The sequence below is a fragment of the Mytilus trossulus genome, chromosome 14 (genome assembly GCF_036588685.1).
Source record: "Mytilus trossulus isolate FHL-02 chromosome 14, PNRI_Mtr1.1.1.hap1, whole genome shotgun sequence".
Taxonomy (NCBI): domain Eukaryota; kingdom Metazoa; phylum Mollusca; class Bivalvia; order Mytilida; family Mytilidae; genus Mytilus; species Mytilus trossulus.
The window spans coordinates 43,741,504-43,766,965 of record NC_086386.1 but is presented as its reverse complement, the minus strand read 5'-3'; the positions used below and the strand labels follow the sequence as shown (position 1 = coordinate 43,766,965).

Below are 25,462 nucleotides of genomic sequence, written 5' to 3'. Positions count from 1 at the left end.
CCTTAAATGATTACTACAAAATCATTTTACCAAATGGATCGTTATGTCCCAATCTGGTTGTTGAAAATAATGTTGATCGAAGAGTTTTGAAGATTCCATATGGATAAGGGATATTCAAACTCATTGATCGAAAATAAACTGACAACGCCATGGCCAAAAAAGAAAAAAGACAAACAAACAAAAGAACACAAACCACAACATAAAAAAACTGAAAACTAAGCAACACGAACCCCATCAAAAAAGAGGTTAATCTCAGGTGCTCCAGAAGGGAAAGGGGTATGGAGTATAAGTTATAACAAATTTAAATTCATGAACACCACTTTACACTGCTATCATGTGGTTGTGCATTCTAGATTCTTGAACTTATTAAGTTTTGCGAACTGTGCTTATAAACACCACGAGTTTGTGACATCGTCATTATGAATCAATCCATTTATGAAACTTTATAAACCTCATAAAAGAGGGGCGAAAGAAACCAGAGGGACAGTCAAACTCGTATATCAAAATAAAATGACAACGCCATGGATTAAAATGAAAAAGACAAACAGACAAAAAATAGTACACATGACACAACATAGAAAACTAAATAATAAGCTCTGCCTTAACACAATGACATTGTGAAATGTTCGTTTTAAAATCGTGTATTTATGAATATTCATGAATCATAAAAAGCACAATTAATAAATCATTTTCTTTATATACTAGTATTTGTATACTACGAAACTTTAGGAATTGTCCAACACTTTGCAATTTATTCATTTTTGGTTTCCTTTTTTTGTAGAAATTTTTCTCACTAAAACAATGAGTCGAATTACACGGTTGCCTATGTTCTGCTTGATAATGCTTTCGTTTTTTCTTACAAGCATTTCTCATTATTCTAAGAACGAGATTTTTTTTACCAGAAATGGCTTTGCTGCTCTCTCTCTCTCAATTGCAATTGCAAAATGATTGACAATTCTTATGTCAAAGTCTCCGCCTTAAAGGTGATAAAAGCCGTCGGGGAAGGGAACTCCGAACAATGAACCATCGTCAATCGAATGAATATCTTGAATCCAATGTTTCTCTCCCAAATCAAATATAAACATGCTATCCATGCCTGATCATTTCTTGTCCAGACCATAAGCTGAATCAGCACCTGGTGGTTCGTTTATTATTCGCAGTACGTTGATTTATGAAATATAATCAGGATAATGTGAGGTTAATCTTTGCGAGTGATTAAAGTATGCAGGTACTGTTATGATGGTGTTTGTAATTTTCTTACCATTGAATTTATTTCTCCTGGGGTAAATATTTGTGTATCTCCTTTGCTTTTAGCAGGTAATTTATGTCTTGTCTCCACTTTTAATTATTTGAAGGGTCGGTGCTTCATGTCTGACTAAACTGTGTATTCACTGAAATAGCTGCCGACCAGTTACTGGCAATCAAAATTGTATTTGTAGCATTCATTGTGAATTGGTTTTTAACTAAACAACTAGTCTTTCAATGTCGGTGAAAGCCACATGACTTGGAGTTGTTCTGTTTCCCTGGTCGTTCGCAATGATGTCTACTTTTCCATGCTTGAAAACTTAAACACACGAGTAGGTTGTTCCAAGATCATTAATAATTGCTGCCCCTGTCCCTGCTATATGATTATAAGTTAGTTCGGTTTTTATACTCTAAGTCGAAGGACATTTACTCTAAAATATAAATACAATACAGACTGGTGCTGATTTTATATATTCTCGATTGCTGTTGAAAGTTAAATTTTGACCTGTTTTTTTAACACAGCGTCAATATATAAAGAAGATGTGGTATGATTGCCAATGAGACAACTATCCACAAAAAAACAAAATGACACAAAGTTCTTTTGTAATCTTGAAAACATGATTGAAAATAGATTAAAGTTTAAGAATTTACATGGATGCATCTGATTTGTTTGCTCCCGATTTGATGTTTATGAATATTGCCCCTTTGTAACCATCAATACGCACACAATTCATAATTTTCTTGTAGGGGAGGGATATTATTTTTCTAAAATAAGCTTTTTGATTCTTTTTTTCTAGAAAAAGTTTCTTTAAGTAACAGTATAATTTGCTTCGATTGAAAACTTGTATGTTTTTAAACTGAAAGATATTAAGCGTGATTAAGCACTGCTCTGCCTGTTCTAGTATGTTCAACGCAAGTACAGAAGCAATAATGTAGGTGCGAATATCTAACTTTTTACTATTCATCAATGGTTTTTACGCCTAATTAAACTGATAGACTCTATAGAAAGTTCAGCAGTGGAAAGTAAAACACACATTCTAGGCGTAACCCGTTAATGTTCGATGTAAATAATTATTCGGATAACAATCGTTTTGAGATATTATTCCAAATATAAAAAAAAAGACGTGGTATGATTGCCAATGAGACAACTCTCCACAAGATACCAAAATGACACAAATTAACAACAAACATATTTTTTCCATATCATTGTATCTTATCATACTTCAGAAAGATTTATGACACAGACTATCGTTCTTAATCAATGTTCTAATTTTAAACATGTTATCACCGGAAATAACGCGAACTTTCGTTTTGGCTTCAAAAAACTGCAAAGGAAAGAAGTGAAACGGCTATAAAATAATATTTCAGTATTTGGTATGTCAAATTTCATTTTCATATTTTTATGCTTTATAACAACTGGTGTATGATGCTTATTCACACTATGTGTAAGTTATTAGAGCTATAATTCTGACATGTTCTAATTCTTGTTGTTTCATTGAGTGTGTACCTAAAGGTAATATCTTTGGTTAGCTTGCTTGCTAGTCGAACCGTAAAGTCATTATAAGATTAAGTTTACTACCCTCCTTTAAGAGTAGACTAGTCTAACAGATAACCAATTCCATGATCTGTATCATGTGTATGTAGGACTAGGCTACTTCGAAAGGAGGGTAGTATACCTTACATAATAATGACTTCACGGTTAACCTAGCAAGCAAGCTAACCAAATATATTACTTTTCTTTTGCATTTGCCCTTAGAACAATGTAGTAAGATAGAACTTATTTTAGTCTATTTACTCAACTAATTATAAAAAAATAATGTTGCCTTTATCATTGGCCTATCTCTATTTTGAAACAAATTATTTTGACGATACGAATATTGCTATGTTTATCAGTAATATATTATTAAAAAAAACACTTTTTTTTCGTGTCATCAGGTTAAAGTGTTGTGCGTACTATAGAGATTTCATTAAAACATTCAACTATTATGCACGCTTGCCATCAATAGAAAAAATGCATCAAGTCATATAAAACGAGTTTCTTGTAAATTTAATGTTAAGGAAATCATTGAACTTATGCATGCATATATGCTAAACTAGTCCTTTATGCACGTCATTTTACATTGATTAAGAATCCATTGCAAATAATCGTCATTCATTGATTGTTTCCGAAAACGTTAGCTGTTTATTAACTTGTGTTTTGTCAAATAAAGGCAACAGTAGTATACCGCTGTTCGAAAGTCATAAATCGATTGAGAGAAATAAAATCCGGGGTATAAGAGGAAAACAACGAAACGATAGAAAAACTAAAGTGCGATAATGCAACACACATAGAAACGAAATTTAAGATAACAACTGCCATATTCCTGACTTGGTACTTGGAACAGCACATTTTAAGAGTTTACCACAACACAAAATCATGGAGCACTTGATAAATAATCGAGTTGGTAGATGGATGTAAATTTGTTTTACCATATTGTATGTATTTGTTTTTATTTTTTAATTGAACTTTATCATAACAACCATTAAATGATTTGGTGTTATTTTTTTCCTGGCAGAATCTACCTTCCAGTGCACGATTGTTATAACCTTTTTATTTATCATGTTTTTCTACTCGTTCTAGCTTTGTGATTGCTGAAGTTATAACGAGAGGCTCATGGTAAAGGTCGTATACGCACAGGCCATAGAGAGATTAATGTACGATAAGACAATTTTCAATATCAGTACATTTTTTCAGATTTTGATAAGATTGAATATTTCATTTACAGACCGATAGTAGACAAATATGGCAGGAAAATGTCAAGCTATCGGAATTGATCTAGGAACAACGTACTCTTGTGTTGGTGTTTTCCAGCATGGCAAAGTAGACATCATTGCCAACGACCAGGGGAACAGAACAACTCCAAGTTATGTGGCTTTCACGAATACTGAAAGACTGGTTGGTAATGCAGCTAAAAACAAAATTGCAGTGAATGCCTCAAATACAATTTTTGATGTCAAAAGACTGATCGGCAGAAAATTTAGTAATTTGGAAGTACAGTCAAATATGAAATTTTGGCCATTCAAAGTCATCGCATGTGAAGGCAAGCCAAAACTACAAGCTGAACACAAAGGCAAAACAAAAACATTTACCTCGGAGGAAATAAGTTCGATGATATTGGTAAAGATGAAAGAAACAGCTGAAGATTATCTCGGAATGAAAGTTACAGATGCCGTCATCACAGTGCCAGCATACTTTAGTTTTTCTCAAAGACTAGCCACAAAAGATGCTGCTTTTATTGCAGGACTTAATGTCCTACGGATAATAAATGAACCAATTGCTGCTGCTTTAGCTTACGGTCTTGACAAAACATTATCTGGCGAACAACTCGTCCTAATGTTTGATTTGGGAGGAGGAGGATTTGATGTTTCAATTATTACGATACATGAGAGTTCATTGTTCGAGGTTCGTTCTTCAGTCGGTGATAGTCGACTTGGAGGCAGAGACTTTGACAACAGATTGGTCAATCATTTTTTAAATGAATTTAAAAGAAAATATAAAAAAGACATTTCGCGCGATGATCGTGCAAAACGAAAACTGAGAACAGCTTGTGAGAAAGCCAAGAAAACTTTATCAAGCAGTACAGAGGCAAATGTGGAGTGTGATTCTTTGTATGGAGATATAAACTTTTACACAAAGATAACTAGAGCACAATTTGAAGAACTGTGTGCAGATTTGTTCAGGGGTACACTTATACCTGTAGAAAAGGCGCTAAAAGAGGCCAAGCTTGATAAAAGTAGTATTGACGAAATTGTACTTGTAGGAGGTTCTACACGGATACCAAAAATACAGAACTTGCTGTCAGAATTTATGAATGGAAAAGAACTTAATAAATCGGTCAATCCGGATGAAGCTGTTGCTTACGGTGCAGCCGTCCAAGCTGCTATCCTGTCAGGCGATCGCAGCGACACCATCAAAGATGTACTTTTAATCGACGTAGCTCCTTTCTCTCTGGGAATTGAAACTGCAGGTGGTGTAATGACCAAACTAATTGGAAAGAATACAAGGATCCCTATAAGTGTAACACAGACATTTACGACGTATTCGGACCAGCAACCCGCAATGATGATTCAGGTTTTTGAAGGTGACAGAGACAAGGCAAAAGACAATAAATGTCTTGGAAAATTTGATCTGGATGGTATACCTCTGGCCCCCCGAGGTGTGACTACAATTGATGTAGAATTTGATTTTGATGCAAATGGACTTTTTACTGTTTTAGCTATAGACAAATGCAATAGAAATTCAAAGAAAATTACAATCACAAATAACACAGAAAGACTCAGTCAAGAGGAAATTGAACGAATGGTTTCCGATGCTGAGACGTATAAAAAAGAAGATGATAAACAAAAGCAGGCTCTTGCAGCAAGAAATAAACTGGAACACTATATATTTAGTGTTAAACAGGCTTGTGAAGAGTCACTAATTTGGCTTGATAATAATTTGTTTGCAGAGAAAGAAGAATATGAGGACAAAATGGAAGAATTGAAAAAAGTGTGCATCCCCTTCGCAACAAAGGGTCACACTGGTCCTCAAAACAATTAGAACGTGAGCTTTGTATGATAGTGGTAGCATGTCACGTGTATCAACTGAGGGGAAACTGGGTTATGAACTTTTTGAATTAAATGTTCATTGTAAGTTTATAATAAGTCAGTTTGGGATATATCTTCTATAGCAGGGGTTTACTGATCAATGTCAAACCGTTCTTCGGTTTATGCTTTCGTCAATACTATCGTGTGTTCCATGAAAGGCTGATCACTTTTTTCTCTGAAGTAATAGGAAATCAGAGCATCGAGACATTTCGTAGTAAACTTTAAGTTAGCACACTTAACCTGAATCAATTTACATTCTTCTCTAAAATGTCCTCGATACTGAATGCTTTGAATTCATATGTATTCCTTCACATAATGGCCAGGTATAATATCTAGTTCCCAAGGAAGACCCAGGAATTACTAACGGAAGTTTTTTTTTGTATCAGTTGTATGTGTGTATGCAAGCTATAGTCTGCATAATACGTTTTCACATTTATTACCCATAATAATGTTAACCGAATGATTATAGCGTTTTTTTGCTTAGCTTAAGACTGTTTTTGTTACTTTTGTTGTGAATCATGATTTTTGATAATTATTTATTGTTGCAATGATATTTTATTTTGTTTTACTTTGTTTGAAAAAATATTTAAAAAGTTGATAATACATATCACAGAACTTGTGGTCTTTTCAGTCAAACATGCTGATTAAGATGTCGGAATGCTGGGTCTACCCAGTTTAAGGGTGTTTTAAAAAAAGAACGTTAGTCGAGTATAATATCTAGTAAATAATAAAGCAATGGAGTTAGAATAGACTGAAAAGAAGGGACAAATATTTGAAAGTGCGAAGGAAACAAAACTTCTTATTGTCTAGTAGTAAGTCAGTGCTCATCATTCATTTTCATCTTTTATTTTGTTTTTTGTCAAAAAGTGCAAAAATATTCCACTTTAAAGGGGGCAAACCAATTGTATTGACTAAAGCAATGACAATCTTTATATCATATTAACTTTGAGGCTGATATTAAGTTGGGTCATTTACAACATCTACAAATAATTGGTCCAAGGACACAGTTATCGTCCATAGATTCCTACGTAACTATTAAATACATTTCCATTTACTTTTTTTCTTTCTTTATTTATTCACAATTTTTTTTTATCTAATGTAATACATAACTTCTTCAGTATTACAATATCCCATTTTCATTTTCATTTTTTTCATGACTTCCATATTTGCGAGTCTTATTTTTTGGCCTTTTACATTTTTCAACTTTTCTTGTTCTTACTTTTTGTAATTTTTTGGTTATGATGATAGTGATATGTGTGTCAGTTTTGTAATGCTCTCCTAATTCCTGTAACAGTTTATTCATGTAATGGATAACTGCGTCCAGGATTACAGGGCTGCTATAGGTATATTTAATAACAGAAAAAAAACCAATGTGGACCTTCATCCAATTTACAAATACATGTAGCTTCCTATCTAGACATATTTATAATCAACTTACGTTGAAGTCTCCTCATCTTCAATCTCTCTGTTTTACAAACAATAAATCCAAGATCAAACATTATTTTTCTGCTGTACGTACTTCATTTTCTCTTTATTATCGGAAAAATTGAAACAAATCCAGGCCCAATTTTTCGTAATGAATCGAACGCACCGTCGGTGAATGAAACGCAACCACAAGAAAATTTTATATTCATTTGTAGTCTCAACATAAGATCCGTGAGAAATAAACTAAAATTTCTAAGGCAGCAACCATTTGATTTTCAGGGGAGGGGGGGGGCTATGGTTTATATGGTTTATTTTTGGAAAAAAAAGTTGGTTTCCAGGTTTTGCACAGAAAAAAAACCCATAGCTCCACCTCCCCCCACCCCCCACCCCCATAGAATGTTTTACGTAAACTTAAATACCGATTATCTCGAAATAACTTAGAAAAACTATACTTAGTTTTTATTCGACCCATTTCTGAATATGCCTCAGAAGTGTGGGATAATTGTGGAATAGGCTACTCACATAAATTAGAATTTGCAATTAGAGGCCGCAAGAATAGTAACAGGTCTACCAATATTTACAAAAACTGAATCTTTATATTCCGAGGTTGGCTGTGAATCTCTTTTTGAAAGAAGAAGGAGAAGAAAATTACAGATGTTTTATAACATTAACCAAAAGCATGCACCAGAATATCTATGTAATCTTGTACCTCCTTGTGTACAAAGTACAACCAACTACCCGTTGTGAAATGGTCATGATATTATTGTTCCATTTTGTAGACTTTCCCTTACTACTGAATCGTTTATTCCCTCTACTATACGTGAATGGAATAAACTTGATCCGAAAATTCGCAGTGTCGACTCTATTTCTGAATTTAAGAAAGAATTAAAAAACGATAGTCTATTATGTAAAATTGAAACTGTGACGTTTTATTTGTACTGCCCAAGGAAATTTAAATATTATCTTAACGCAATTGCGATGTTCCGCTTCATTCTTAAACAATGACCTATTAGAGCTAACATTATTATAAATGATCCTTCTTGCCATTGTGGATCCGATATTGAGGATGTCTACCATTACTTCTTCGTTTGCCCAAATTACACACTATGTAGAAAAACCTTTTTCCATAACCTTAACTGGCTATCTGAAAACTTTGTCTTCAATTATATGCATGTCCATTATATATACTATTATTGTAAATTAATATTGTATTATGGAGAAGACTTCATGATAGGTATGATTTACTTGTGTTTAATCCATTTTGCTTTAATTCAGCAAATAAAATATGTTTAAACTAAACTATCGTCCATTGGTTTTCGTAGGCCCTAGCTATATAGTGTAAACAGTGTATAACTTGCATTTTTTTTTCATTTACTCTCCCAATTTATTTTTGATGTTTCATGGATGAAATATAAAGTAAGGGGCAGAAATCAATATAAAAAACAATTGGGTGCTGTATATTTATGTTAAGTAGTGATTTGGTCAAAAATGTAAAAACTCAGTATGTCTGAAACTGTCAAGTGAATTTTAGATCCTCTTAACATAGAATTGTCCATATATGTCTTGTTTTATAATTTTTGATATTATTTGTCTAAATATTAGTACACTACACTGTTAAAATCTTTTTGAGATAGAGCAAGTGCGATTTTTTATATCTAAATCTATTTTCTTAAATAACTGCACTACGAAATAACTGTGTTATCGGACTTTGTAAGAATCAAAGCTATTGAACTTAATCTCAATTGACAAAATAAAGGCAAATTGCAGAGATGTATGTTAATTAATCCCATAGACAATTTGCATATTTCAGAATGGATATGCACAATGCTGACAATAATTTCTCATCCTCATTTGTTATTTGTCATTTGTTGACCCATAAGTTTTATGTTCGATTAAATAATGAAATTGTTGCAACAAGTACTAGTATTATGATTTTCATCGTATTTTTTCATTGGTGTTTGAAACGTCACTATTTGAATGAAAATATTTTTTTATTTTTGACATACCAAATTGCGTTGATGAATTTCGTCTTGCATATTTTATGATTGTATGATTCTAAACCCCAAATGGAGGGGAATGTGCTTGATTTTCATATGATGAAGACATAATCTTTCAATCAGTTTAATTGAGGTCTGGATCTGACGTGTCAGAAACTTGTAGTCCTTTGTTAATTAACCGCCTCCAGGGGTGGGATTTGTCTGCGTTGTTGAAGATCCGTTGGTGGCCTTCGATATTTTCTTCTCTTTGGTCGGTTGGTTGTCTCTTTTACAAATTTCCCGTTTCCATTCTCAATTTCATATTAAATCTAACCCAATATACAGGCAAAGCTAAATCGAATTAAACTATGTCTCTCCTCGTTCATCTTTCTATCATGTTATGAGATTGCAGTTACTGATATATACCCTTTGTAAATGTATTCTATAAATAATGTTCATGAAATATATGTAACACAATAACTGTAATGACATAATAATATATCAATTATATTATGTGTATTTGTAAAACTTCATGTACTTTGAAAAACAATTTGCATGACAGTATGCATATCTTCTATATATACGTACGTTTTGAAAAAAACAAGGGCGATCTGTTGAAATCACCGAGACGTTTATAATGTTGATTATAAATTAGTGGTGTAACAACTTCATATTCTACTGTGGGATCCATTTATTTTCGTGGATACCAGTTTTCGAGAATTGCGGAAAACTAGCCCTTTTTGTCTATTATCAATCTAATAGAAATTAGTATTTCGTTGAACTTTTTAATTCGTTATTTTTACCTGTTCATACGAAACCCACGAAAATTAGTATCCGAAGAATGATAATGAATCCATAGTTTTCAAATACTGCGACCATAGTGCAAATGTAAACAGGTAGATGTCCTTTGATAGTCCATGACAAAACTCTGCACCAGAGACCAAATGACATAAACATTAACAACTATTTGGCAGCTATCAACATTAGTAAAACCCATACCTCATATTACTTTTTTAAAATATCAAAGCTTTTAAAGAAAAAGGCTTCATTTATTACAAAACAATTAACGAAGAATAAATATGATTAACAGCCAAAAACGCCAACTACTGAACAAAAGTCTCCTGGCATTGACCAGACACCTACAGAATAGGACAGGGTTGGCCATGTTTACATTTTCGAAAAATTATGTACAGCCAGAAACAAATGTGACACTTCAGTAAAACTGCATTACACAATGAATGCATACCATCTCTTCAATAAATTAAGGAATATATAACTTTAGAAACTTCACCCAAACCAACGACTTTGTGGTACCTTTATGTTAATTATAGATCAGTTTATTTATGAAACTTTATAAGCTACTATTACATGCAAAACGCAACGACTGTATAGCATTTCTGTTAAGATGTGACATTGTATGAATTATGCAGTAGAATTACAAGGCCGGGTGTGTTGTTTTGAATATTTCATGTGTACATATTCAACGGTCTTGACAAGAAATTATCAGGCAAAAGAAACGTGTTAATATTTGATTTGGGAGCAGGAGCATTCGACGTTTCAATTCTTTTAATAGATGAGGATTTAGTGTACGATGTTCGCTCCACATTATTTTGTAAATGAATTTTGGAGAAAGTATAAAAAGGATATTTCTGGCAATAATCGTGCAATCAGAAAACTGAGATCAGCCTGTGAGAAAGCAAAATTAGCATTGTCCAGCAGCACTGAGGTAAGTGTGGAAATTTATTCTTTGTTTGAGGGAAAAGACTTCGTCACAAAAATAACTAGATCAAAATTTGAAAAAAAATAGGTGAATATTTGTTTATACGTTCACTTGAACCAGTTGAAACAGCTTTAAAAGATACTACACTTGATAAAGGTTCTATTAATGAGATTGTACTTGTTGAGGTTCAACAAGGATACCAAAAATACGAAAAATACTACATAATTATTTTGATGGGAAATTACTGAATACATCCGTCCATCCAGATGAAGCTGTTGCTTATGGTGCAGCTTTGGAAGCAGCTTTACTGTCAGGTTATCATAGTGACATAGTTTTAATGGACGTAGTTCCTTTTTCCCTTGAATTAGAAACTGCAGCTGGATTTATGGTCAACATACTATGATTCCTGCAAGGGTTTCAAAGGTATTTTCGAACGATGAACCTTTATCTAGTATTAAAGTGTTTGAAGGAGGCAGATTTATGACCACAGACCCTTATTTTGGTAGAACATTTTATCTTAATGATTTACCTCCATCCCCCGTGGTGCAGTTAACATTGTTTTAAAATTTGATGTTGATATTGATGGACTTTAAGATGTTTTGCTTACAAAGAAAGCACTGGGAATTTAACAAAAATCACTGTGATAAGTGACAGTGTAGGGCTCGCTATAGAGGAAATTGAACGAATGGTTTCCAATGCAAAGAAATATAAAGAAGAAGATGAAAAGCAAACACAGCGTTTCACAGCAAGAAATCAACTGAAACACTACATAGTTAGTGCTAAACAGCCTTGTGAAGAGTCACGAAATTGGTTGGATAATAATCCTCTGGCAGAGAAATAAGAATATGAGGACAAATTGAAAGAATTACAAAAAGTGTGTTACCCTTTCATGACAAAACATGACGGTGGTGCTCTAAATTGACCATTAAATAGTATCTGAGGGAGGAGGAAATGACTCTACCCGGATTTTCTGTCTGAATTTACTCCCATAGCTCAAGAATCCAATCACAAGGCAGTATTACTATTTGACCCATAGCTGGTGAAAGGATGATGAGTGCTAGGGCGTGTCCACACGCCGGTGGGTCCTTGCTGCTCCGAGATCCTCTACAGATGACGCCTAGGATAATAAAACCTAGTTACCGTGTGCTGTCGCCAGGAGGCACTGTAGAAGTCTTGGATAGTGCAGAGGCTTTGTACTGGCAGGAAAGATTTACACACTCGACTTTCTTTCCACCTACAAGTGAGTTAGCCAGCGGCAGTGATAGAGCATTGATTCTACCACTGCACTAGATGCATACACAACCCTGTGGTAAAAACCACAAGCACACACAATCAATCTTAGTTGTAAATTTTTGTGTGTGTGAAATCGACTCCTGAGCATATAGTTTATTGATAAATTCTGTAAATGTTCTTGGAGATAATGTATAGAATGTTATAAGCAATAATATATATTTTGTATACCTCAAAAATAATGATAAAGTTTGAAAAATTTGTAATTATCAAGTAAGCCACATAAGATTTTGATTGCAATCTTTACCCCAACCAATGTAATTCACAGAAATAAGGTGTTATCTAGGCAACCAGAAAGTAATGTGCAACATATGAAATTGTCAAATAGACATAACCTCTACTTTGTATGTGGAAATGATTTTAAAAAAGAACAGTTGTTAGATATGATTGATTTATTAGTATAACCTTAAAACAAAAAATGAAACTTTTATAAAATAATATGTGAAACATACACATATTTGTGAGAAACATCAATACAAATTTTGTTTAAATTAAGTACCAACAATGTTATATTATACATGTATGTAGCTTAAGAAAACAGTTGTAAATATTATTACTCAGAGAGAGAAAAATACAGATTATCGTATTATATTTGAATAATTAATCCAACTTTTCTCAAGTTTCCACATTTTTCTTCCAATTTAACATTTCAAATATATACTATATGGCACATCTTTTGGCCATAAAACATCAGTCGGTATGTAATTTACATTTTGTATGATGATGAAATCAGACCATAACCATTCTACAGTACTATATTTTAAACAGCTTTACATAAGTGCATAATAGGCTAATTATTGTGTATCTACTTCTTTTCATCCTCTATAAACTGTTAAATAACCTTTCTTTTAAAGACAATGACTGTTTATAAATGACCGTAAGCAAACTTACTACATAAGCAACCAGATGCTTCGCAGGGCGTAGCTTTATACGACCGCAGAGGTTGAACCCTGAACGGTTGGGGCAAGTATGGACACAACATTCAAGCTGGATTCAGCTCTAAATTTGGATTGTGATTAAATAGTTGACACAGCATAGGTTTCTGACACAGAATGAATGTGTTCTAATGAACTTAAAATTTTTGTTTTCTCTTAGAGCAATTCACTATGCTGTTCAATATTAATCCTCTCAAAATAATGTTTGAAGAAATTTTTATTTTATTTATGAAATTTCAAATGAGAAAAATTGAACCCAATTTTTTAATCACATCCCCCTTTCCCTTATTCCAAAACTAATCTCAATTAAAATATTCTAATGGAGTTTGCAACAATAACTACTCATTTCAATACATCATAAAATATTAAGATGTAAAAAAACCTGCTTGTTATCACTGAATGGTAAAGATTATTTAAATTTATCAGTTGGTAGTAAAAAGTGAATATACATTGTATATTGTATATAACAAAGATTTAAGTTGATTCTGGACAAAGAAAGATAACTCCAATTAAAAAAATTCTTGCAATAAGATATTTCTTGCTTACTATTTTGGACAAAGAAAGATAACTCTAATCAAAAAAAAATTTGCTATTTCACAATATTGTGAAATTAGATATTTCTTGCCATTGCACAATACTGTGCAATTGAAAAGACTTGCTATTGCACAATACTTAATATAATAATTTTAGATCCTGATTTGGACCAACTTGAAAACTGGGCCCATAATCAAAAATCTAAGTACATGTTTAGATTCAGCATATCAAAGAGGCCCAAGAATTTAATTTTTGTTAAAATCAAACTTAGTTTAATTTTGGACTCTTTGGACCTTAATGTAGGCCAATTTGAAAACGGGACCAAAAATGAAGAATCTACATACACAGTTAGATTTGGCATATCAAAGAACCCCATTTATTCAATTTTTTATGAAATCAAAAAAGTTTAATTTTGGACCCCGATTTGGGCCAACTTGAAAACTGGGCCAATAATAAAAAATCTAAGTTCATTTTTAGATTCAGCATATCAAAGAACCCCAAGGATTCAATTTTTGTTAAAATCAAACTAAGTTTAATTTTGGACCCTTTGGACCTTAATGTAGACCAATTTGAAAACGGGACCAAAAGTTAAGAATCTACATACACAGTTAGATTCGGCATATCAAAGAACCCCAATTATTCAATTTTGATGAAATCAAACAAACTTTAATTTTGGACCCTTTGGGCCCCTTTTTCCTAAACTGTTGGGACCAAAACTCCCAAAATCAATACCAACTTTCCTTTTATGGTCATTAACCTTGTGTTTAAATTTCATAGATTTCTATTTACTTATACTAAAGTTATTGTGCGAAAACCCAGAATAATGCTTATTTGGGCCCTTTTTTGGCCCCTAATTCCTAAACTGTTAAAACCAAAACTCCCAAAATCAATCCCAACCTTTCTTTTGTGGTCATCAACCTTGTGTCAAAATTTCATAGATTTCTATTAACTTAAACTAAAGTTATAGTGCGAAAACCAAGAAAATGCTTATTTGGGCCCTTTTTGGCCCCTAATTCCTAAAATGTTGGGACCAAAACTCCCAAAATCAATACCAACCTTCCTTTTATGGTCATAAACCTTGTGTTAAAATTTCATAGATTTCTATTCACTTTTACTAAAGTTAGAGTGCGAAAACTAAAAGTATTCGGACGACGACGACGACGACGCCAACGTGATAGCAATATACGACGAAATTTTTTTCAAAATTTGCGGTCGTATAAAAATGGTCTTGTTATTTCTAAAGATCAGTTATTATATCATGTGCTTCTGTAGAAAAACACAACTACCGGTAGATCAAAAGTAATAAAAGTAAACAAAATCAAATCTTAAAACAGAACAAAAGTCAGTTGTATTACTTGAAAGCAACTCCATAAAGTTTGAAGAAGCCTATTCTATTTTATCTACTGCTTAGTGTTGACTATCATAATGGCATTCAGCACGGACACAGATAAATCAGCAAAAGGGATTTCATCATCCAAATACAAATGTGCAAAGGTTTTTATAATTAATAATTACAACACATCAAACCTGTGAATTTCAACTATGAAGGAAAGTTAGCTCAACAGTTTACAGATTAAAACCTCTAAGATCAGCAGAATAATATTGTAGTATGAACAATTTTTGACAGAACTTCTTAACACAATTTCTTTCTTTCTATTTTAGAGAACCCATGAAAGCATTATTCAATAGTTTTACAACCATCAAATAATAAATTCATTTTATTGCTGTGGTAATAAAAACATAATATATTAAGTTCAAATGACCAGTTTGACTGTCCCCTTGGTATCTTTTGTCCATCTTTTGGAACCCTATGTTATTTCACTTATTGGACAGTTTTTAAATAAATATGCAAGAAGCAAATTTAGAAGGTGAAAACTTATAAGAAAACTTAGAACTTAACTTTCCAAATATATATTTTTCTTAGACTTTGATGTCAGAGTAAAGAGATAAATAAACCAAATTCATTTTTACACAGAAACCATAATAAGAATCCAAAATGGATGTACTTTTATGAAAAAAATGTGCACCTACTAATGAGCTTATATTTGTTACAACCAAATATGTTGTATATGCATATATTGATATTCAGCAGTGATTTCTTGAAAACAACAGAAACCAACAATATGTGAACCAGGGAACCTGCCCTTGTAGTGACCACAAAAATTAACAAATATTCAGATAAGAAAAAACAAACTTACAAAAGAATGGTAAACTTTTGTTCAACTACAATTTAGCACTTTTAGCAATTTTACAGTATCCATAAGTTTATGAAATGCAGTGAAAAAATCACAGAAATTCAGAAAAAAATGTGATAAAATAACAATCATAAATACATTTGTATAAATGAAAAATAGTATTGTAAATGCAGCTTCACAAATGTTTGAACAAAAAATCCTCTACAGGTGTACAACTTCAAATCTATCGTTTGTGACTCTAGGGTGTCATTTGAACAACATTTCAGATCAATATGGTGTAAAAATAATAGTCAAAACGTTATATATAAATAACCAATAAAGATAAATATAATGGTTCTTTATTGTGACTTTAAAGCTTAAAAAATGTCTATTTGGAACATGGACGGTTCTTTTAATATAATCGAGATTCTAACTAAATTGAGAACATTTGATTTTATCATTATTTGTGTGAAAAAAATGTAGATTCTATTGATATTGTTCAGCTACCAATAAAGTCTTCAAGGTAATACAAATTTCATATAGCTTGGTATCCAGATTCATTCAAAGCCTTTTTGAAACAATTATTCCACAAAATATAGAATTTCAAACCCTTGAAAAATTAATAATAAATTGATTGTAAGTGTTAAACACTATTTTTAGCACAACCAGTATTTTTCTGATGATTTGATTCTGAGTACCGGGAAAAAACAATCAGCCTTGGGCAGGAAAATTAGCAATCGGAGTTGATTAAGATTGGAGTTGAAGGCACCTTACAACCAGCAGAATTCAAAATCACAACCTCAGTGTAAACAGGTTAGTGATCACTATAGATGAACAACTTAAACCATTTGTTCAAAGAGGCCCCGAAAAAAATCTTCAATACATTTTTCAGTACTAATATAAACACAAATAAAAAAAATATAACTTTATCTTATAATACAAAACAAAATTTCCAATAAGATCAATATTCCAAATTTTACAATGCAATGATTGAAATAATGCTTTGGAAAATCTAATATTCAACTCCCCCTTTTACAGTAGTTCTTAAATATAGCAGAAAGTATATGAAAAGTTTAAAAAAATGAGACAGTATGTAATCTTATTTTGTGTAATATGGACAGTTACAAAAGAAATAAAAAAAACATATTTCTATTTCAAGATATAAACAAATTACTATACTGAAATGCATGCTACTCTCTTTTTTTTTTAATATTAACAACCTAAGTATCACAAAAGCAATTTTGTAAAATAATAAAAAGAAATATGGTATTTGTACAAAGACCATTAAACAGAGTTTTGTTTGGATTTTGTAAAAATACTCTCTATAAAAAAATATGAGATTTCAGTCACTCAAGATCTACAATAATTTTTAAAATGACAATCACCGTACAAGTTTTTTATTATAAATTCTGTATATTAATAATATTTGATAAATAAATTATGAAATAGTATCTAAATGTAACTAGCTATGATTGAATTCTTAAAGCATTGTCTGAAAAGAATTAGAATCAGAAAGATCATGCATTTTTAAGATGAAATACAGACAGACATCTAGAAACAACCATTTTAGAACAAAGACAATGTTACTTTTCAAATGCATCAAACAAAGAGTTTTCATTATTTTGTTCTTAAGGTGGTACCTAACACTACAGGGAGATAACTCTGTAAAATCAGCTAAATGTTTTAATTACGTTGTGTTGTAAAAGAAATATTAAGCTTCTCAATGATCAAAATTGGTGTTTGTCAAACTACTATATAACCAGTGAAATTTTTCTGACAAAACGGTAGGTTCAAAATTTTTGAAATTTTTATATTTTTGTTCAAGGGTACTTTGACCAAATTTAATGTAAATTAAACGAGCCAAATAAATTTTAGTGAAAGTGTTGGCTACCACCTTAAATTTTACTTCACACACATTTGCATTTTTGTATGACCACACAATCTTGTTGACGACTTAGTCCTTATTCTCTATATGATTGACTTCTGGTGTTTAACACCACAATCAGCAGATTTTGCAATATCAGGGCAGCTTTTTTATTGTCGGAGGTAGACAAAGTATACACAGAAAATGAACCTTCGGTGGGATAGTTATTTTTTAAAATAACATCTTATAGTACTGGCGTTCTGTATCAATGGATCTATGTAAGAGGCATTACTTTTGAATGTCAATAGTGAAAACAGTGAAAACTAGATCTGGACCTGACATTTAATGGAAGATAGTTATGTTGCAAGGTTAAAAAGTCCCCAAAGCAACCACAAGTTATCATCTTGAAATTGTTTGTTTAATATGGAGACAGTAGAAACTTGATGTTCTACTGATATTTTTTCTTCAAAATAAATAATACAAAAATGTGTCTATAGTACAAGGATGCCCCACTCGCACTATCATATTCCATGTTTAGTGGACCGTGAAATTGGGGTCAAAACTTTAATTTGGCATTAAAATTAAAAAGATCATATCATAAGGAACATGTGTACTAAGTTTCAAGTTGATGTGACTTCAACTTCATCAAAAACTACCTTGACCAAAAACTTTAACCAAAACTTTAACCTGACTTTGCACTATCATTTTCTATATTCAGTGGACCTTGAAATTTGGTAAAAACAATTTGACATTAAAATTAGAAAGATCATATCATAAGGAACATGTGTACTAAGTTTCAAATTGATTGGACTTCAACTGCATCAAAAACTACCTTGACCAAAAACTTTAACGTGAACCGGGACGGACGGACAGACGGACAAACGGAGGCACAGACTAGAAAACATAATGCCCCTCTACTATCGTAGGTGGGGCATGAAAATAGCAGATATAACAAAACAAATTAATTTGTTTGACAGGATATGAAACCATCTTATATATATATACATACAATCCCATGAGTGGCAGTTTTTTTTAATGTCCAGAATACATCAATGATATTTGATAATAAAATTGAGAATGGAAATGGGGAATGTGTCAAAGAGATAACAACCCGACCAGAAAAAAACAACAGCAGAAGGTCACCAACAGATCTTCAATGTAGTGAGAAATTCCCGCACCCGGAGGGGTCCTTCAGCTGACCCCTAAACAATTATATACTACTTCAGATAAGTATATGTAATTGACAAAATCCATAATATATATACTTATAGAACAAATAAACCTTATAATGTTAGTAGTAAGCTTAAGTACAAAACTTAGAAGTCATAGAGTATATAGAATAGAAATGATCACTTTATAATATCACAAATAATGTATTGCCTGTATCATACCTTTAGCAGTACAATATATTTACAGTAGAATTTTCAGATTTAAACAAAAACTTAAAAATTGTCAGAGGATAGTTACTGAAAATATATAAAATAGCATTGGAATACACTTGTTATAATGTCTTTAAATAGAAATGTATATTTTTAAACTTTGTGCATCTCATAATACATATACAATGAATAATTTAACTTAACAACAAACAGTCTGTCTCATGACTTGTCATGTGATGGTCATGTGACACACATATGACTTTAATCCATTTCTGTTGACTAGAATACACATTGAAGGTCTGGTCACGTTACTTTTCCCTCTGCTACAAGGGTCCTGGCCAATGCCACATTTTTGGCAGTCTGTAACCCAAGTTGAGGTGGTCGGTCATGAGCTTCAACAAGATCTTTAATCTGTTGAAAGTAAAAAGTAAAAATAATTTCACTTCAAGAATTAACTAAATGCTAAAAGGATCATCAATGGTTTATTTGGCTCCTTTATGCAAAATACTGACTCAATAATAAGGAAAAATTATTAACAGGTGGGTCATACCCGTAGCCAGGAGGGGAGGGGGGGGGGCGTCTGAACCCCCCTTGAAAACAAATAAGCACTGTTAAAGTCAATGTACTGTTCGAATTGTGACTGTTAAAGTCGAGTTTGTGAGTCCAACAACCCCCCCTTGGAAATTCCTGGCTTCGGGCCTGTGGGTTATTATAATTCTTAGACTTACTAAATTCAAAGACTGACTTTTATGTTTAGTTGCTCCACTTATTCAATTGTCATTAATAGTGAAGGAATTGTTAGATTTATTCTTGGGTTGTTTAACATAATTCTTAATTACTTTTTTATCTTAAAATTAGTAGCTTTTCATTCCTTATAATAGACTTTTTCAGATTTTCTTTTTCAAAATATTTTCTTTTTAGTAACATTGATGTACAAATTTTTGAAATCATAAAGGTTCTCAAATTATAGAGCAGACATGATCTGTACCATACTACCTGAAACCAAAGTGTTTGATCTTGATCTTTGACTCAAACAGTTGTACATACATTATGACAAACCCTCTGGTTTAAGTTAATATACATGTCAAGTATAAATTTTGAAAACATACTTTTCTCAAGATATAGAGCAGAAACAATCTTTACCATAGGACAAGGGGTTGTCAACTAAAACCAAAGTTTTTAACCTTAAACTTTGACCAAGGACAAACATTATGGCACACCCTCGAGGTGTTGGTTAATATACATGTATGTGAAATATAAAGTATGAAATTAAAACAATTCTCTAGATATAAAACAGACACAATTTGTAACAGACAGACAGACAGACAGACAGACAGACAGACAGACAGACAGACAGACAGACAGACAGACAGACAGACAGACAGACAGACAGACAGACAGACAGACAGACAGACAGACAGACAGACAGACAGACAGACAGACAGACAGACGGACAGATCAGTATGTATTGGCTCACAACTAGGTGGGGACCCTAACAATACACAGATGGGTCAAAAACAAACTACAGGACAAGTACAACTTTCATGTAAAAAATAAACTACAGGACAAGTACAACTTTCATGTCAAAAATAAACTACAGGACAAGTACAACTTTCATGTCAAAAACAAACTACAGGACAAGTACAACTTTCATGTCAAAAATAAACTACAGGACAAGTACAACTTTCATGTCAAAAATAAACTACAGGACAAGTACAACTTTCATGTCAAAAACAAACTACAGGACAAGTACAACTTTCATGTCAAAAACAAACTACAGGACAAGTACAACTTTCATGTCAAAAATAAACTACAGGACAAGTACAACTTTCATGTCAAAAACAAACTACAGGACAAGTACAACTTTCATGTCAAAAACAAACTACAGGACAAGTACAACTTTCATGTCAAAAACAAACTACAGGACAAGTACAACTTTCATGAAATTGTCTCAGACAAAGGTTACAATTTTCAAATTGTTGGTCAATCAGGACAAGACCCATTAGAAGTGCAAATAACTCTTGGGCATATGTCACTGGATATGCATTTTTTTTGGACAAATGCAGTCGGAAACCAGGTTGAAATAGTTCAAAAGAATCTAAGCTCTTTATTAGAGAAGGCGATAAATGATTACTGTATTGTTTACTATAGTGACAAAAATTTTAAAAGTTAATAGAAACAAACAAAATTGCAATTTTCTTCTCAATTACGAGGCATTTTATTTTAAAAACACCATTTGCATAAGTTTTCAATTTATCTAGTTCATAGTTAAGCAGAACAATTAGATACCAAGTCCACGACATGGGTATCTTTCAAGTTGGATGACAAAAATGCATAACCTCCGATTTTTTTGAAAAAAATTACCACAGACGGAAACCATATCAATCTATAAGTTCAGTAATTTTCGTGTCTGCCCTATATGCCCTGATTATGTGACTGAAGAAATAAATAAAAAAAATGGGTAACAATTGTATCGAAAAGTGAAAATCGAGTGCACCTTTTTATGTTAGGGCGTGTTTGTATTGAGTATTTTGTCTTGATATCGTACAAAGTAAGAATATTTCATACATCGTCTCGCTTCAGATTCTATCATTTTTATATATTAAAGCTACAGGTTGATGTTATAACACAAAAAAAATCACAGTACTAAAAGATGGAATATATGGGTCAAGTGAAATACCTATCTAATGAGTCACAAAAACAGAGAAGGTGTGTTCGTATAGCTATTTTTTTACTGAAAGTACTTGACGACAGTCTTTCAAGTTGGATGATGAAAATGCATATCTTCGAAAAATTCTAATTTTTTGTGTGTGATAACTAGAGTTTATAGTCTTTATACACTAAAAAAATCTAGTCTGCCCTTCCACGAAATATTTAATTTAATTTTATGAATTTTCGAAAATTCCACCTGACCACCGATCAGACAATAGTTTTAAGCTGAATCAATGCAGACAAGATTATTAACTGATGCTCATTAGCTAGTTGATACATTTGTCTTTAAAAATACAACTGACATATAAGATCGTAATGGTGCAATGTGGATAAATTTATCGGTTTCCAAGAGCAAAATTGGTTGCGCGTCATCCCTACAATGGCTTACGTTTCTACGATTGTGAAAATGAACTGGCGTAATGGGGAGATAATTTTGACGAAGTAGGATCCTGACTGAAATGTAAAGTACAAAAGTACAAAGTTTGTAAATTAAAATCATACCTTGCAGGAATGACTAATGACAGCACCATTGGTCTTCAGATTTTTCCTCATTTCATCTATATCTGTCAGATCTACACCTCGACAGGCATCCTCAATTAGTACTGTCCTAAATCCATGTTCTACAGCGTCTAAACAGGTAAACCCTGTAAAACATCAAATAAAGCTATTAACATATACATTTTATATGCATACCTGCCAACTTTTTAAAATGCCCATGGGGGTTTTGTGTGCAAGATGGCTGCCATAGTCCTGAAAAACCTTCAAGGGGGCCTTCAAATACATTTTAATGTTGCTTTTTGGGCTTCTTCATACTTTTACAAGCCTAAGTCATGTTTTGTTTAAAATTGTGGACAAAATTGCTCTCTCAAAATTTCAATTAGGGAACCTCCATGGGGGAAATTCCATGCAAATAGTGACAGTTTGCAGGTATGTATATGTATAGTGATTAACACAGTTACATACTGCAAACAACCCTCAAAGAAAAGTATATGTATGTCATGATCATTTCAGTATAAGTTACAATAGATTTTTGTTGTAATATTTTTAGTGAAAAAACATTTCTTTCATTCTGGGGATGTTTTATTTCTTGAATTTGACTTTATTAATTTGTAGTCTGACAAAAAATAATATCTTATGAAAACCCAGAGAATATTGTAATTTTTACAATACTGATTTGGAATCTTGAATGACTTAAATGTATTTGCACCAGCTAACAATGCATTTAACAACTTACCTACACATACATCATATGCTACACCACACACATACACATCAGTAACTTTGTGTTTTGACAATATTTTGACCAGATCTGTTTGGGATTGCCTATTGTTGTCCCAGAATGCTGAGTAACTATCCACATTGGGATGTGTTCCTTTGTTAACTATGATACCACCATCTGTGTTCTAGATTAAAAATAACAAAAACAAATATACGTTCTAGATAAAAAAACAAATAAATATTTTTATTACATTGGTTGCAATAAATTACATTGATTTCCCAGTTAGATAAAACCGATAATTTCACATGTGAAATAAACGTGGTTACTTCACTCTCTGACGTCATACAACAATAGGCGTTGTCAAGATGCGATAACGTTGTATCAAAACAAATTTTGAATGCGTAGGAAAAACATATAGTTCCTTACAATTTCTTCATTTATTTCATAAAAAAAAGCCATTAGCCAATGTTATAAAAAGTATAACTAATCGCCGTATTTGAATATCAAAAATAAGACAACTTTTGACCGAACGCCGCTATGGATTAAACTCGTGCTGCGCACTCGTTTAATCCATCCGTCGTTTGGTCGCGCGTTGTCTTATTTTTGATATTCAAATACGGCGATTAGTTATACTATAATTAAAATGCAAAGTAAAAGAACTGATTCCATAGATGTGCATACATACTTGTCTAAATGTTAAAGGAGTAGGTCCGGTAAGGACTAATTTTGGCCTCAAATTTCAGTTTCATCTGACGAAAGATTTTGACCACTTTTTAAACACTTAAGTGTCTATTTCACTTGATTCAATTAGTTTTTTGTGAAAGATTTTAACTAATTTAGTCATTAAAAACGATCCGATTCAAGCTTAAATATGAAAAATCTCTCAAATATGCCAAAAAACGTCACTTTTCAGATAGTTTTGGTCAAAAATGAAAGTGGCCGCATCTGTGTTCATCCACAACCTTTATTTATGTTATGTATTATTAGGAAATACAACTTACATTTCAATATTAAGGATGAACACGAATGCGGCCACTTTCGTTTTACACGGAAACCGTCTAAAATTTAACTAAAATGATAGAATTTTGAAGATTTCAGTAATTTAGCATGACTTTATGGTGCTACAACCCGATATGTGTGCATTGTATTGTCAAAAATATCCCATATGTATGTAGCAGAAGCATTCAACTGTCCAATAAATAACTAAAAGTTTACATTTTAACAATTTTGTAAAACTGCCATATTTTGGGACCAAAAAGAGGTCTTACCGGACCTACTCCTTTAACTATGTCAAATAGAAAATAAATGTGTCAATGGGACCCCCCCCCCACAAAGCAATTTTTCCATTTGTAAATGGGCATAATTCTAGAATGGTAAAAGTGACACCACCAAAATTTGAAATTGATTAGTGTTTTGTGGTAATAAGCATGGTGTATACGTTTCAAAACATTTGGTTTAGGCAAACTTAAGAAGGGAAACAAAATATTTCAGCATTTTCAATTTGTAAAGTCCCTTACTACACTTCCACAACCATAATGAAATTACAAGCCCTCACAAAATATACTCAAATAGCATTGTTTTAATAAAGTGTCTGAGTATCTGTATTTCACACCAATGATTTTACCTTCAATTCTGTATGTAACTCTGATCCCCATGAACCCTGAATACAATGTGATGGCCAGAGTTTCTGTACAGTTGGGGGTGGACCTTCAAATATCACAGTATCCATAGGTTTGGCCTCTGAACACAAGATCTGTAAATAAAATGTACTTTTTTAAACATTTCAAAATAAATGTTTTTCCGAAAAATATTTGAAATGGTAAAGCTGAAAATTAGAAACAATACAAAAAGGTAATAGACCACGTACTAGTATCTGAATGGAAATATTCCCATTTACTACAGAAAATCTTTTAAATGTGACTTGATTATAAGTGTTGCTGTCTTCCTTTTGTAGTTCATTGAAAATTCTGAGCAAAATCAAATCAAACTCTTCTACTTGTCAGAAATGTACAAAACTGTTGTAGAAGAAGTTAGAACTGATTCAAGTCATCCATGTTACTGTTAGCAGTGTGTAGTAGCGTGAAGCTAAATAAAATGCTCAGAAGGGTGCAGCTTGATACGACAGCAGTCAAACTCTGAACTATTGGGGCCAATATGGACACAGTATTCAAGCTTGATACAGCTCTAAATTTGGATTGTGATTAAATTTTTTTGTGGTCGTATAAAAATGAAAGCACACTTACAACTCTGCCAGATTTGAATTCCACATTTGTCAATTACTGTGGGTCCATTAATATTCGTTGGATACTAATTTTCATGGATTTCTTGGGTACAGGGGAACCACAAGTTTAAATGTTCAATGA

The 25,462-nt window shown here is 32.4% G+C and overlaps 2 protein-coding genes and 1 pseudogene across 4 annotated transcripts in view; 2 read left to right on the top strand and 1 right to left on the bottom strand.

Moving 5' to 3' along the window:
* The first annotated feature begins 2,365 nt into the window (after window positions 1-2,365).
* On the top strand, window positions 2,366-6,293 carry LOC134695667 (heat shock protein 70 A1-like). Of its 2 annotated transcripts, none has more exons than XM_063557013.1 (2): window positions 2,366-2,619; window positions 3,980-6,293. In XM_063557013.1, exon 2 carries the CDS (start codon window positions 4,028-4,030, stop codon window positions 5,822-5,824), a length of 1,797 nt encoding a protein of 598 aa, XP_063413083.1. In that variant the 5' UTR covers window positions 2,366-2,619; window positions 3,980-4,027; the 3' UTR covers window positions 5,825-6,293. The 2 variants fall into 2 exon arrangements, with proteins under 2 accessions (XP_063413083.1, XP_063413082.1); XM_063557012.1 differs by having other exon boundaries at window positions 3,866-6,293.
* Window positions 6,294-10,760: 4,467 nt separating this feature from the next.
* Window positions 10,761-11,556, top strand: LOC134697793 (heat shock protein 68-like; annotated as a pseudogene).
* A 4,273-nt stretch (window positions 11,557-15,829) lies between these two features.
* LOC134697169 (uncharacterized) overlaps window positions 15,830-25,462 on the bottom strand; it is a 28,737-nt gene continuing 19,104 nt past the window's right edge. For both annotated transcript variants that reach the window (XM_063559243.1, XM_063559242.1), the window contains exons 5-8: window positions 24,724-24,852; window positions 23,115-23,283; window positions 22,382-22,524; window positions 15,830-19,579 (exon numbers count right to left, since the gene is read on the bottom strand). In XM_063559243.1, coding sequence (XP_063415313.1) covers window positions 19,472-19,579; window positions 22,382-22,524; window positions 23,115-23,283; window positions 24,724-24,852 — 549 coding nt within the window. In that variant the 3' untranslated portion in view covers window positions 15,830-19,471. The remainder of the gene's footprint in view (window positions 19,580-22,381; window positions 22,525-23,114; window positions 23,284-24,723; window positions 24,853-25,462) is intronic.

Coding starts and splice junctions, on each gene's coding strand:
- LOC134695667 (XM_063557013.1), top strand. CDS start 4,028: ATGGCAGGAAAATGTCAAGCTATCGGAATTGATCTAGGAACAACGTAC.